The sequence below is a fragment of the Microtus pennsylvanicus genome, chromosome 7 (genome assembly GCF_037038515.1).
Source record: "Microtus pennsylvanicus isolate mMicPen1 chromosome 7, mMicPen1.hap1, whole genome shotgun sequence".
In the NCBI taxonomy this organism is placed as follows: Eukaryota; Metazoa; Chordata; class Mammalia; order Rodentia; family Cricetidae; genus Microtus; species Microtus pennsylvanicus.
The window spans coordinates 11,888,332-11,904,274 of NC_134585.1; the positions used below are offsets into that span (position 1 = coordinate 11,888,332).

The following is a 15,943-nucleotide window of genomic DNA, read 5'->3' on the forward strand; positions in this document are numbered from 1 at the left end:
CTAATCTAGCCGGGCAGCCAGGATGAACAAGCAGCCCCCTCCTTAGAACAATCTCCCTACAACAGGTATGGGCACACACGTTTATAATTCCAGTTCCAGGGAAACAGAGACAAAAGGATCCCTTGGACCCATTGGTCAGACAGGTTAGCTTAATTGGTGAATTCAGTGTCAGTGAGAAATTGTCTTAAAAAATAAAGTAGAGAGAAATTGAACAAGATAACCAATGTTGATCTCTGGTTACCATATACTCATACACATGCAGCCTCCAACACACACATGCATGCACATATGCATGCATTGCCCCCCATCTAATACTGTTTATTATTTTCTTGTCTATGCACACTGTCAAACTCTAGTATGAATTAGAGTAAACAAGCAGATTCTTTTATATGTCTCCTTTTTAAGACAAAGCAGGACTTAAATGTGGAAGGAAATGAGTTGCAGATGACCTTGTCTGTACTGCAGCTCCCGTAGATGAGCTGTGGGGCTGTAATTCAAGGTTCTAATTGCATTGACTGCTAAGCAGACACTCATCAGCGTAGGTGAGATGTGGGTTTTCTGCAAAACTTCTGCTTTTCTCATTAGATGTCCCTAATTTCCTTGATGATTATTCATGTAACATACAATTAATATGCACAGGAGGGGGCAGAAAAGATTACACCGTGATTCATTAGTGAGAGAAAAGATTGCTTTTTTTGTTTTTACAAGTTTTATAGATAATTTATTTTATGTTCATGAAAGACAATTTTTCTGATGTTCAGGACTTTCTTATATACCTTTACTCTGAAAACAAAACAAAACAACAACAAAAAAACCAGTTTTTTTTTAAAAAAAAACTTGTGTCTATTAGGGATGATATAAGAAGACCCTTAAAAATTCATATATTGATGCTCTTTTCTGCTTTAGAAATGTTAAAGTTTTTATCTTTTCCAAGACCCACCCTATTTTCATTCACCCACAAATCTCTTTGCGTCACCTCTGCCACTTTATCCCACGTTCTCCTCCAGAGTTTAGCCTAGTGGGTACCCCCTACCACTCCTTCCTCACTTTTCCACAACCCTCCAGATCTACTTTGTGCCCCACAGCCAGTATCCTGGCACTTTGCAGTCCCTGTCCTCTAGCCTTCTGGGGGGTCTTACTCCCTGTGTCTCAGCCTAGTCTGACCTGTGTCACAGCTAAGGACCTGCCCTGCCTGCAGTTACCCACGAGTCCCTTCTTGATCACCTCTACCACCCTACAAGGTACCCAGACTTCCCACATCCCCCGATGTACAGCATAGGACCCATATCCTTGCCTTGACTCAGTCAGACTGACGACTGACTCTGCTTGGGATTTAGCAGAGCTTTAGGCTTCCGCCAACACCTTCCCTTCCTGTAACCACTGACAAGTCTCTTTGTATTGCCTCCACCACCCCATTGCATATTCAGACTTCTTTCCATGTTTACCTTCAGGGTCTGGCCCAGTGAGTACCCCTGACCTCCTTCCTCATCCATTCCCTTTCCCCAGTTCATCAGCTTTGCCTGGTACTCACACCCAGTGGAGCAGTCTGGCCTTCATTATAAAGGAGATCCAGTTTGGGGCCAGGATCCTTCCAACCTATCTGTCAAATCACAGGACTTTCCTTGTCTCTTACATCATATCCAGCCATTGTATTCAGACTTATCCACTGTCATACTCAAGGCTTGGAACGGGCAACACATCCTGAATACCAGCCTAATCTTGTCTGTCCATCTGATTTAATTCCACCCCAAATATTTTCAACCTATAGACCCACACCACCCCCACATCTTTTCTCCTTCCTCAATATGCTTTATAAATCATAAACTCAGAACCAACAAAGGGAGTTTACATGCCCAGATCTCATCCTAGGAATATCAACAGTATCTTTTCTCTAAAGCTGACAGTCTTGCAGACATGCTTGCAAATGCAATTATCTAGATGAACTCTAGGAGACAGGTTAAAAAAAACAATTATAAAATGCCCTAATGAACTCAAGGAGTTCAAAGAAGACACATAGAAGCAGATTAACATCAATCCATCAAGAGTAGATGATTTTGATACCAACTTTCTCCAATAGACAGATCATCTGGACAAAAAAAAAGAGAAACATCCAAATTAATTGACATCATACATCAAATGAAATTAACAGATGTCTATAGAATTTTCTGCCGAAACACCAAAATATATTCAGTAGTACATGAAATCTTTTCTTCCACTTTCTGGGACACAAAACAATTCTGTACAATTTCAAAGAGTTTAAAGTAATTCTCTGTATTCCATCTGATCACAGTGCAGCAAACTTAAAATTGGCAGACAAAAAGAAACCTCCGAAAAATAAGCAAATCCATGCAGATTAAATAACTCATTACTTAATGATGAGTGAATCAAAGAAGATATTAAAAATCAAAATAAAGACTTTCTAGAAGAAAATGAAAATACAACCTAACAAAACCCCTGGTACATACTGAAGGCATTCTAACAAGAGAAATGTATAGCTCTTAGTGCCTATACTTATAAAAACTTTAAAGAGCACAGAGAAATACCGCAATAATAATGAAACCCAAAAGTCAGCAAAAAAAGAAAAAGAACAAATCAAATCCAGAACCAATCGGTGGCAACAAATAATAAAATATCAGAGCAGAAATCAACAAAGTAGAAACAAAAACCAATACAAAGAATCAACAAATCTAAGAACTGTTTCTTTGAGAAGATAAACAAAATTCACAGACCCATTGCCCAACTAATAAAAAGAAAAAAAATGACCCAAATTAATAGGATCAGAAATGAACAGGGAAATATTACAATTGATTCTGAAGAAATTCACAGTTTTATAAGGTGATATTTCAAAAACCTATACTTTCTAAAGCTGGAAAACCTAGATTTCTAGGTCTAGTCAAACCATCAAAATTAAACCATGAAGTCAATGACTTGAACAGACCCATAACAAATGAGGAGATTGAAGTAGTAATAAAAAGCCTTCCAGCTAAAAAGTCTAGGACCAGGTGGATTAACAGCAGAACTCTACCAGACATTCAAAGAAGATATACAGCCAGTTCTGCCTCAACTCTTTAAAAAATTTAAAGATAAGAAAAAGGAGAAGAAAGAAAGAGAAGCAGCACTTATAAACTCCTCAAATCCAGTATTACCTCAGTACCCAAAGCAGGTAAAAATAGCAACAACTACAATAACAGAAAACTATAGGCTGATATCTCTGGTGAATATAGATTAAAAATAATCAACAAAATACTGTTTTTGTTCAGTGATGATGATATGCCAGAGGCCTTGACTCAGACCAATCACTCATTGCAATGAACATTTTGCTGATGGGGCTGATTGGACAAAAGAGTACACTGTGTGACCACCAAAGCAGCTCCTGGTACCACTAGGATGAATGAAGAAGTGTTGGAAAGACAGAGGAAGGTGTTTGTTGTTTATTTTGTTTTTAATTAATTTTGGAAGGTGTTCTTTTAGGGGGCACACTGCAGGGGGTGAAGGGCAGACATGGAGGAACTCAGAGATGAGTGGGATTAGGTTGCATGATGTGAAATTCTCAAAGAATCAAAAGGAATTATGGTAAGAAATCAAAACAAACAACAATATGATACTGGCACAAAAACAGACATGTAGACCAATGGAACAAAACTGAAGACATAATTGTAAGCACATGTAACTTCAGCCATTTAATTTTGACAAAGATGCCAAAAACATACACTGAAGCAAATAAAGTATTTTCAACAAAATTTGGTATGTATACACTATGGGAATACTAATCAGCTGTAAAGAAAAACAAAATCATGAACTTTGTAGGCAATTGGATGGGACTAGAAAAAATGATATTGAGTGAGGTAAGTCAAGCCCAAAGTCGCACATCCAATGTTCTCTCTTATTAGAGGATCCTAGCTCTAAATCTTGTGATATAAATATATATCGTGGAATAACTGTTGAAGCCAGTAAAACAGAACCATTGCCAGTATAAGGGTATTGGGTAGCAACAGAGAAGGAAATCGTAGAGTCTACATGATCTGACCGGGGAAATGGGAAAGAGGGGATGCTTTAGGGAGGGGAAGGGAGGTAAAAACAGAAGAAGGTGGGAGGAGGGTAAAGGGGAAATGCAGGGCACATAAATCAACAATAGTTATCACAAGAATGAGATTTGCAAGGACACTGGAGTAGGCTTTGGATGAAGAGGACAGAATAGTGTTGAACTTTTAGGAAGGGTGCTGATGATCCAGCTCAGTAGCTGAAGGCACTGACCCCTCTAGCCTGGCAGGTTTGAGTTTGGAACTCATGTAAAAGTGGAAGGAAAGATCTGACTGCACAACATTGTCCTCTGACCTCCACCACCAGCCATCCACTGTGTCACTCCCACAAGATTAATACTAAGGCATTTTAGATGTATAAAGGGGCATTTACATTGTATCAATGTGAATGAATTAGAACAAATCATAAGAAACCATTATATGCCCATCCAATGGTTAAATATCAAGAATAGACTGAAATTTTTTTTGGGAGACAATTGAAGGTACTGCTAAAAGGTTGGACGTTAATTTGTGCAAAGATTTGGAGAATGTTGTGACATCAACTATTAAGTATGAGCATACATGCCAACCCTTATAGACCTCTACTTCTGTCTGCTAACAGAAATTAATACATATATTCCTTAAAACATAACTGACACGAAGCTGGAAAGATGGCTCAGAGGTTAAGAGCACCTATTCTTCTAGATGTCCTGGGTTTGATTCCCAGCACCTACATGGTGACTCACAAGCATCTGTAACTCTAGTTTAGGGGGGCCTGATCTTCCAACCATTTTTTTCTCAACCTTTTTTAACTCCTTTAAACATCCTCTTTAGACTTAAGGGCCCAGTAATCTAAAAGTCAAAATTCAGCACTGCTTATAATTATGTGGAACATTTGAACATGAGTCAACTACCATTTACTCCAAGATCTACCATAAACACATCAAAGAAAATGTTTAGTGTAATATTTGAAATAATGTGTACCCAGAAGTAAAACAGTTTAGATGCATAGAAACATCAGCTCAGCAGTCCTCACAGCCTGCTGACATCTCTTCCATGAGTTACACCATTGTCCTCTCCTGTAAGTCTACTCTGTTTCAGTGGACATCACACATCATCAGTATTTATCCAGGGTAGTCTACATGTCAGATTTTACTTCCCTTTAGGACCGAATAATATTGCATCATATGTACAGACTCGAGTTGTTCAATCCATTCATGCATAGACAGGCATATAGGCTTTGCTTCCAGTTTTTATCTTTTTTTGATTGACATTGTTGCGTGCATGTTTGTGCACACCTGTGCGAGTTCTTGCTTTAAGTTACTCTGGCACAACTCTAACTTTTGTGGTGGTAATGGGGCAGGAACTCTATCCCAACGTGAGTGAGATTCCTAAGTGATGCTAATGACTTGCATTAAAGACTGACGAGGAAAAAGTATTGGGATTTCCCTCCCACTCTGCCGTTGGAATGACTGATTACACGTTGCCGGCGGACATCAATGTGGCTGAACCCTTTGTGACAAACATGTCAGCCTTAAACCGCAGCGAGTGCTGCTCAGGCCGATCAGTGTTTATCTCCTGCGACCTTCTAACACAACCCAACAATTGTTTGAACACGACGTGAACATTTCATTTTCCAGGTCAGAAGGAAGACTCCATTGCCATGTGAAACACTGTCTCGTGATCTTCTCAGGAGGCTGCATAATCACTGAACACATATGCAAAACGAGTGGGACTCCCATGTCCAAAGGTATCATTTACAGCAGGACAAGGGTGCTTGGCTCAGGCTGGCCAGGTTTAAGAGCAGGCTTAGCCTCTTCCGAGGCAGAAGACCCCAAGAGGATAGACATTGGAATAAAATTAGACAATCTAAGCAGGTAAAAGCCAAACACACTCTCCTAACTGTCCCATGGAGGCAAATAATTTAAAGTCACCTTTTCCCCTATTTCAGATGATTATATCCGACTCAGTGTAGTATAAATATGTGGTAAGATCACATTAGATGGTATTCCCATGCAGAGTTAACTACTGCTTCTCCCTCTGTCTTTCTTTCTTTTTGTCTCATTAACTAGAATGTTATTTATGTTATTTTTTGGAGGAGGGTAGAAAGCTAGTTCTGTATATTTAGCACCGAGTAGGAAAGTAGTACACTTACTTCTTCAGCATGAGTGCCCAGCAGGCCTGTGAGTGTATTAGACGCTTCAATGGAGAGCAGAGACACAACTTCCTGATTTTCCAACACACACTGGGCAATTTATTCCATCAGCTATCCTACTGTGTTATCTTCATACAGCATATTCGAAGTGTCAGCTCGAGCCCACGCTCCAACTTCTCAGGCAGTTCAGCTTGCCTTCCTGCTTTTTCAAAGCTCCATCTTACCCTGTTGGTTCTATTTTATGAGACTTTTCCCCCCCTCTTCCTTATTATTTTCCTGGCAGCATCTTTTGAAAGGTGTAGCTTTCAGAATTTTGAATTTTATGGCAGGCTAAAAAATAACTTTTATTCCTAGTAGATGAAATCTGGCATTACTCTAATATGTACCAGCAAGTGGCTTAAAAGCCCCTATCCTATTCCTGGGAGATTTCTCATTTTAAAACCATTTTTTCCCTCAAACCTCCCAGGAGAGTAGTCCCCAATTCAGTGTGATTTTTTTAAATAATATTTTCCCACCCCACGTACGAATTGAGAACTGCTTTAACTTGTGAATACTGGGCTAAAAAAGGGGAAAAAAAGATTTCTGGATTCCAGACTGAGAGCGGCAACTGTGCGGGCCAACAAAGACTTCTCCGTTGGCTCATCCGTCCCTTGCCTCCCGTCACCATCCACTGCTTTTGCACTCACTGGCCGCCCTGCAATAGAGGATCCTATATATGTTCCAGTCTGATCTATCTGCCTTGCTGCACGAGCGTTATCTGCTGTGTAAAAAAAAAATGTTCTTTCAGTAATTGAACTTGTTCCTTCCTTTAGATCCTCAGTGCAGTCTGCGTTCTCCTAACTGAATTACTTCATCAGGTCTGTCCACCAGTGTATCGCTAAGCTCTGCTTAGTCTTTCCATCCCTGGGTTTTGTCTCAGGGTCGAACACTGATTTCCATGAAGCAGTTGATCTCTTGTGAGTGTTTCCCACACAAATACAAAGACTGTCGTCTTTCTCTAGATCCCTTAGAACTCATAGGCTCTGGAGTGTTTACTCTCCCTTCTTGGCATTGCCCTTACATTTGATTGTGGGCTTTACTGAAATTTCTCTTTGTTACTGAAGGTGTTAGATAGGTGCTGAAAGCAGCCAGAAGCATTAAGACTGATCGTGGAGGTCCTGCTCATGGAGAAGAAAGACGGTTTCTAATGAACAGAGCTCAGGAATGCCAAAGCCGAGCTTGCCAGGGATCAAAAGGAGTTTATATATTCAGTGTATAGCTGTTAAAGTTGTTGTTAAGGAGATCTCAGAAACATAACTGTGACCGGTAATCTACAGTGAACTAAGAATCTAACTCTTACGCTAATAAGAAGAAAACATCAAAAATTTTATTGCACAATAACAAAACAACTGAAAATATCCAAGAGCAGTTTAGATCTCTCTATATGTATTTGTGGATATCAGAGAAAAACTGAAAGCATCAATCTGAAACTTGAGCATTCTCTACACTATATATGTAGTTTTCCAATTCTTTTCTGAATATGAAGAGACTTAAAAAACTTTTAGTCGAGTACTAAAATTAGCAGTGTTTATGAGTATTATCTTTTGCTAATTTAAACATCACTTGATATTTGAAAAGTTGTTGTAAGAAGGAAGTCATTTTCACTAGAGTAGATGATTTCCACATCTGTCACTAGAAATTTCATTTGGAGATTCTATGGAGTTATTCTGAAGAGATCCTAGTAGAGGCATGAAAACCCATTGAGAGGGCTGTCAGGATGGCATAGCAGGTAACGGTGCTTGCAGGATAAACCTGGCAACCTAGATCAAGCTCCCAAACCCAAATAAAGAAGGAAGGAAAGAAGGAACTCCAGAAGTGTGACCTTTGATCTTTTCATATATGATGTAAGCTTCAGCCACGGCAACATATACACACTTATACAATACTAAACAAACAAACAAATAATAAATAAATAAAATTAAATATATGCTGGGCAAAACATTGCAACATTTTATGTAGAATATTATAAGGAATTTGACCCAGTTTTCAGTAAAAATATACTAAGTTGCTTAGTGTTGACCCCATAAAAACTGTGCTGAGTTTGGATAATTAAATTTAAGTTTATATCATGTTTGAATGTGACATGTTCGCTACAGGTTTATGTGTTTAAAGACGTGGTTCCCAAAGGGAGGTGCTTTTGGGGGAGGTTTTGGAACATTTAAAAGGACAGAGACTTCTTGGAGGAAGTTTGTAACAGGGGAGGGCTTTGAGATGGTACAGCTTGGTTCCACTTCCTTTCCACTCGGTGGTTCTGAACTGGTGATCGTTGGGCTGGTGAACCTTCTATTCCTGCTACTAAGACTTCCCACCATGATGGGTTTACCCTCTCTGGAACCGAGATGGAAAGTAACTCTTTCTCATTATGTTGCCTTTAGAGTATTTTATACAGCAACAAGAACAACACTATTGCAATTTGTAGTTTAAGAATCTTGTATTCAGGTGGTGGTGGTTCTTGCCTTTGATCCCAGCACCTAGGAGGCAGAGACAGGTGGATGTCTGTGAGTTAAAGACCAGCCTGGTCTACAGAGTTAGTGCCAGGACAGTCAAGGGTATACACAGAAACCCTGTCTCAAAAACCAAACCAAACCAGACAACAAACAAAGAATTTTGTGTTTTTAACCTGAGTATAAATGTCATTTACACAAATGATGAGGCTATAGCATATCGGCAAAACTCAGAGCTCTTTGCTCTCAAAGTAGTTTCATATCAGAGGTTTTTTTTCTCCTACCTTCACTTTGAGCACAGAGGCAAACATCCTTGCATCCTCAGACACACCACCAATGTAGAATTTCTTCTGAAACACTGGGGGGTGATCGTTTTCATCCTGAATCTCAATGTACACTTTAGCTGTGTTGCCTGGAAAAAAAGATATATCTTTATTGGTGATTGTTCATTAGAATAAAAATCACTGAGTAATAATTACTGTCCTCTTAGATAAAGGGGTGTATGTAATTTGTCTGAAGGTCATTCTTATGTGTTGCCTAATTCTAGGTCAAGAGGAGAAAGATAAGAATATTACTGGCAATGTTAAATTTTTAATATTTTATTTTTGAAGGACTAGGTATTGAATCTTGGGCTTCATGGGTGCTAAGCAATTTTTTTCAGTGTTTTCAAACTGCTACCATTTGAAGGTAATACCATAGTAATTTACTTTCCATTTTAACTTGTTTAACTTATTTTCCCTTTCATAGTAAGCAATAAAAGAGCTGTCCAAATAACAGTGTTCAGTGTTACGGGACACAGGTTTACTGAAAATTCATTGGAACTATACTGTGTGTCATGTTATTCTATATGGTTTCTATATTTGACTAGCTAAGATCTGGAGAATCAAAATTTTCACTTGTGTATTTCTTAATACATTGTATACATACATGCAGACACATATACAAATAATAAGTTTAAGATAAGATCCTCTTTTGGTTCAATGGTCTGGACCAGTCCATGAGGGCTTTGAGGTAAGCAGGCTTATGGACAACTCAAAACAGAAGGTAAAATTTGAAGATGAAGGGAATGGCGGTGCTATGGGTTGGGTGTGATTGTCTCCTAAGGTTTCTCATGTTGAAGATTTGGTCCCCTGGATGGCAATATTAGGAAGTGGTGGTACTTTCAAGATTGGGACTTTAGGGGAAGTCACTGTATATGCTGACCCCAGATGACAATCAGAAAACACAGATATTTACATTAGAATCCACAGCAGTTGCTAATTACAGTCATGAAGTAGCAATAAAAATAATTTTATGGTTGCAGGTCACCAGAACATGAGGATTTGTATTAAAGGGTTGCAGCATTAGGAGGTTGAGAAGCACTGACTTAAGGTAATATGCACATGGTTCATAAACATCGTTTGTATAAATTTATAAATGCACAGGAAATAATACAAAATAACTAAAACACCCACACAACAAGTTTCAGCAATCTTTAAAGTAAGTGTACATAGAAAAATACAAGCTGCTACTTCTATTTCCTCTAAAGCAGTTTATTCAATTTTACTGACAGAAGTGAGATTTTCCATTGTGCGCTCTCAGCACGACACGCATGGGGCGGCAGCACTTTAGGCTGCATCATGGTCTTAGAGAGATTGTACTTAGCTCACATTGGTTCCCTAATCAACAGTGTTTTTTATCTTGGCAATACTTACTGGCGTAAGATGAAATCTCAGACTTGTTTTGATTTGCATTTCTTTAATGGTTAAGGATGTTGGCCATTTCCTTAAGTGTGTTTCAGCCATTTTAGATTCTTCTGTTGAGAGTTCTCTGTTTAGGTCTGTACTCCATTTTTAAAAAATGGATTATTTGTTCTGTTGATGACCAATTTCTTGAGATCTTTGTATATTTTGGAGATCAGCCCTCTTTTTGATATGGGGTTGGTGAAGATCTTTTCCCATTCTGTAGGCTGCTGTTTTGTTTGGTTGACCATGTCCTTTGCTTCACAGAAAGCTTCTCATTTTCAGGAGGTCCCATATTTTTTTTAATGCTTTATAAAATATATTTTTGTCAGATTATCTTACAGCTTCTGACTAAAATATAATAATTTACAACTGCGGGTAGCCACTGAATTCCATTGGTGTGTGCGTGTGTGTGCACATGTGTGCTAATCTGTCTGTCTGTCTGTCAAGGTAAGTGAGCTGCTCAGTTCCCAGACAGCTGTTGCATGAAAGCATGAAGCAGCAAACAGCAACATTTAGAACACAGCAGTTGCCGTTGGTTCCATTTCCACTCATAAACCCACTTATCCTCTAGAACACTCCAGAAATTATAGTTATAATTCAGGAATGAAAATAAAAATTACATGCGGAATTTCCCAAAGGCTTAAAAATTATTTATTATAATTTATGTGCACATTGGTCTGCCTGCATGTGTGTGTACAGGTATGTGGTATACCAGAGGAGAAGCACTCTTTAACCATCAAGCTGTCTCTCAAGACATTATTTTTCAAACTATGATAGTGTTCCTTTCTTAAAATAGGTCTGATGTTGTAGATGTACCTAACCTTTATACCCTAGTTTAAGGTATAAAACTAATCATTAAATACTGTTTTAAAGATTCATCAACATTATCAATTCAATTCAGGGTAATGAAAAAACTAATGAGTTTTAACTTAAGAACAGAATTTAGATTGTGACATTTTAGGATTATTGTATTAACTCACTTTAGATTGAGTTCATCTTTGTCTTGGTAAAACACCATGACCAAAGTAATTTGGAGAGGAAATGATTTAATTGGAATATGCTTCCATATCGCTGCCCATCACTGTGGAAAGCCAGGGTGGGACCTTAAAGCAGGACAAACTTGTAGACAGGAACGGAAGCAGGATTCATCAAGGATCCCTGCTTACTGACTTGCCTCGAGTGGTTTCCTCAGCCTGCTTCTTATATACTTCATGAACACCTTCCTAGGGGTGGTACCATGCTCAGTAGGCTGGGACCTCTCACATCAATCATTAATTAAGAAAATGGTCTATATACCTGCTTGCAGGCCACTGTTATGGAGCATGTGATCATTATGGGTCTGCTTTTCCAGGCATGTCTACGTTTGTGTAAAGTTGACAAAACTCAACCAGCATGTTATTACTCCTTGTTAACTTGACAAACAAACATAATAAATGAACACCATTAAACTATAACCCTTCGGATAGTCCTCAAGATGATATTTTAACTTTCCTAAATTCAAGCCTTTAAAAATTCAATCATTTTAAAAGTCCAGTCTCTTTAAAACATCCAAAGTCTCTATCTAAAATTGTTAGTACCTCAAAAACTCCAATGGCTCTCTAAAATTCAAAAATATCTTAAATGTGAGATTTTGTAAAATAAAAAAAAACAAGTTACATAATTTTTTACTCCAAGAGGGAAAACCAAAGCACAGTTGGATCAAATTAAAGCAAAACAAAACTCCAGGAGTATAAATAACTTGGTTCCAATGCCTAGGACTCAGGGTCTCCAGGCTGCAGAAGAAAGCTACACTGTGCTGCTGAGTTTCTGTTTGCTGTCCTTTTGTTTTAGTAGGTTTTTTAAAATTTTTTAAAAAGTTTACTATCCCAAGAATCATTGGAGAGTCATAAATTAATAGAAGGCATGCATTTTATTGTCCTAATTCCATTCATTTAAATTCCGAAAAGCTGGAACATTTTCTGTTTTTGCAACCAAGTCGAATATGTGTCTTCTATAAACTTAACAGAGACAATTGTCTTTACTAGTTGATGAATCCCTTGGCACCTGGCTGTGAAGACTTCAGGAAGTTTGATAATCAGAGCTCTTTGTTCGTTTTCTGTTACCAAATCACTGACGTGGTTTGCCAAGACAAAGATACTAAGGAGAGAAAATGCTTCACTTTGGAAACATTTAGAGGTGCGCATTTATTCATCCAGTCCTGACACTTTTTAGGCTTTTCACAGTCACTGTGCTCACCACTCCAGTGTCACAGAACTTTTGGGGGATTTTGAATAACTGTCATTTCATTTGAAAGAGATTATTAAATATACAAGATTCCAAAGTAATCGCCACACAAACAAAAACAATCATAGCTCAGATTTAAATGTCTAAGGGTACACTTATTTTAAAAATGCCATCATTTTGTATATTTTACAAAAGACATACAATTACTTTATGACTTGTGATTTAATATTATTTGCCGATTAACTTTGAAATTTATGCGTACAACCTTGTGCCAAACTATTTATGACAGTCAGCTAAAGCACAGCTGTGAAACGAGTGTTTTTCTAGTTGTGTGATTTATAGTTAGAATAAAATTAACTTTATGCTTTTGCTGCAAAATAAGCAAGTCCACTTCTTCCTTTTCCTGCTAATTTTGATAATACATAATAGGCATTGTTCCTCTAAATGTTTAGAACTCTAAACAATTTTATTCCCTATAAACAAACTTTTCAGCTAGTTTTATTGCATTTCATTATTAGAATACTTTGAATTCCTTCGCAATAAGGTTCTTACAGTTGGCAAGTCTACTGTGATCACCTATTAGTGCTATAATATCTTAATTTATTGGTACTTTCTCCAGGGCCACTACCCTATTTCTTTTCCTGAAGACATTATTCCAACTGATTTATTTCCTGAGGAAAATAGTTATCATAACTATTTGCATCAGACTGAATGAGAATGTCCCATAGGCTAACATCTTTGAATACCTGGTCCTCAGTTGGTGGCACTATTTGGGGATGTTTAGAAGTCAATGCTTTGCTAGAGGAAGAATGTCACTGAGGGTGAGGCTTTGAGATTTCAAAGCCATGTGCCTTTCCTAATTTACTCTACTTTCTGCTTGCAGTTCAAAATGTAAGTCATCAGCTTCTGCTCCGATTGCTATGTCTGTCCGCTGCCATGATTCCTCAGCATGATGATGATGGACTCCTGAGGCTGTGATCTCAAACAAACCCTTCTTTCTGTAAGTTGGGCTTTGGTCATAGTGTTTACCACAGACTTAGGAAAGTAGCTCAGACAGAAGTTAGTGTCAGAGAGTGCTGTGGTGGGTCTGACCATGCTGTTTTTGCAGGACCATAGAGGCCTTTGAACTGTGGACGTGAGAAACAGATGACCACTGTTAGTGGAGCTTAATGGGCCCTCCTCATAGAGACTTCAAAGACAAAATTTCTAAGAGCAAGGTGGGACCATGGAGGCCTAATTCATGAGGCTTCAGTGAGGAAAAAATTCTTAGCAGTTGACCTAAAGATTCTTGTGATATTTTGGCAAAGAATGTGAATGCTTTCTGCCCATGTCCTAAGAACTTGCTTGGGGCTAAATTAAAAATTAATGGACTGATCTCTTTGGTGGAAGAGATTTCAACATATTCTAATATTAACTTTGCTGTGTGGTTTTTAATAATCACTCTTATGTTCTGAATAAATAGTCAGCCCATTAGGGTTTATGGTAGTTTGTTAGGTCAGGATAAAATCAGAACAACAACTTTGGTATTTAAAGAAAGCAAGGAGTGCAGAGTCTTGGCTATAGGGGTTGCTCAATTTTGACAGACTGCTGAAAATTGCCATCAGTGCATTAGAGGGACTGATCAATTTGGTTTCTGAAACCTGAGGAACAGTCTTGAAGATCTTCCCAGGTCCTTGACTGTGTCAGAGAAAAGAATTAGAAGTTGTTATCGAGGAGAAACATTGGTGCTTTCTTGAGGGAAGAAATAGGATGGACATTAGATTTTAGTGTGGGTTAGTTAGAGAGGAAGGAGGGATTTTTAAATGACTTCACGATGTGTGTGTTTTTAAACCTTTTGAAATTGCATTGCTTGAAAGATGTAATTAACCAGCTTCAATGATTAGTAAAAGCCTAAAATACACACAAAACACAAGGGATTGATTTGTTACTCTTAAAGAATTTCATTGTTGTAAATAGGATTGTGTGTTCAGGTTAAGGACTGAGAGAAGAATCCTAATATAGCTAAACCCAAACATCATGGATGTTCTGGTTTTAAGGAAGTATTATTTATTTGTGAATTTTTTTATCCTTGCTTGAGAGTCTTAGGACAGTCATTTTTTTTTCTAGCTAGTCTTTACTGGCTTTGTCAACTGTATTCAGTTTTGGCTTCTCAGACAATGGGATATGCAACCAGACTTAGAGTGAGATCTATTTCCCTGCCCCAATATTTTCCTTCTATCTCATCTCAAAATAATTGAGCAAACTCTGTTGTTTTTTTTCCTTATGATCCCTTTCCTTTTTTTTTTTTTATTCCTTAGACAAAAACCAAACATTCATTAACTGGAGACTGAGCACCTTATTTACCCAGTTTGGGTCATGTGTGCACCCAGTATCTGAAGGGTAGGGGGTCGCCATCTACCTCGAAAGAAGACTGATAAGGAATTCACAAGGAGCACGCAGTGTGTCTACCGGAGGAATGCAGAATGAATGTGGCACAGTAGTGAAAGATCAAAGTGTTCTCCTGTGTGTGGAATCACCAGGGTGCCTTCATTTGGATGCTTTGGCTTGTGGACACACAGCATGCATGGTGCCTTGATTTCCATGCCATACACACATTGGTTGGAGGACTGTGTTACTTTTTTTTTTCTAGCCAACTCTGGGTTTGAATATTTTAAGGAAAATTCTTGGACGTAACTCTGATTTAAGTCAAATTGCTTTAAAATTTTTGAACGCTTACAAAATCCCTTTCCTCCTCATGTTGAATCATTTATTTACAACAGATTTTTAAACCCATGATAAATTACAAGCACACATTGAATAAAGATAAGATAAAATGAAAGAAGGGTTGATAAAATAAATCAAAAAAATCATAGAAAGGCCTGGTATTTTTCAGTGTCCCTGGATGAGAGTCACAGTGAGTTGAGCTGGAAAAGTGGCTAAGGTTAGATTGCACAGACTGCTCCTACAGAGTATTTGGAAATAAACTGCTAGGTGGAATGAGATGAGAAAGCCACTGGTTCCTAGTTCTCAGCTTCTCTCTGTGATTTTATACTCTGCTGTGTCTTCTGTGGTATTTGTTTTCTGTAGCTAGACAGCAAGAAAGATTGAGTATTTCAAAGTTTATTTTTAATAGTTTTCTAATTTAGCTCTGATGTTGATTTAATTAACCTTTGCATGATTTTAATTACTTGTATCTAAAACATGCATTTTACGTATGTGTTTGACTGAAAGGTTAATAGCTGAATTGGAAAGAAATGCATACAACTGCTTGCCTCAGACACAGACATTCAGATTACTAGAATATATTGTGCTGTATTTTAACTAGGTCTTCAGAGAAAATGAAAACTCTGATGAGTTTAT

At 38.0% G+C, this 15,943-nt stretch overlaps 1 protein-coding gene across 5 annotated transcripts in view; it reads right to left on the bottom strand.

Moving 5' to 3' along the window:
- Pcdh15 (protocadherin related 15) overlaps positions 1–15,943 on the bottom strand; it is a 595,973-nt gene that overhangs the window by 65,799 nt on the left and 514,231 nt on the right. For all 5 annotated transcript variants that reach the window (XM_075979991.1, XM_075979989.1, XM_075979992.1 and 2 more), the window contains exon 26: positions 8,942–9,069. In XM_075979991.1, the coding sequence (XP_075836106.1) occupies positions 8,942–9,069 (128 nt within the window). The remainder of the gene's footprint in view (positions 1–8,941; positions 9,070–15,943) is intronic.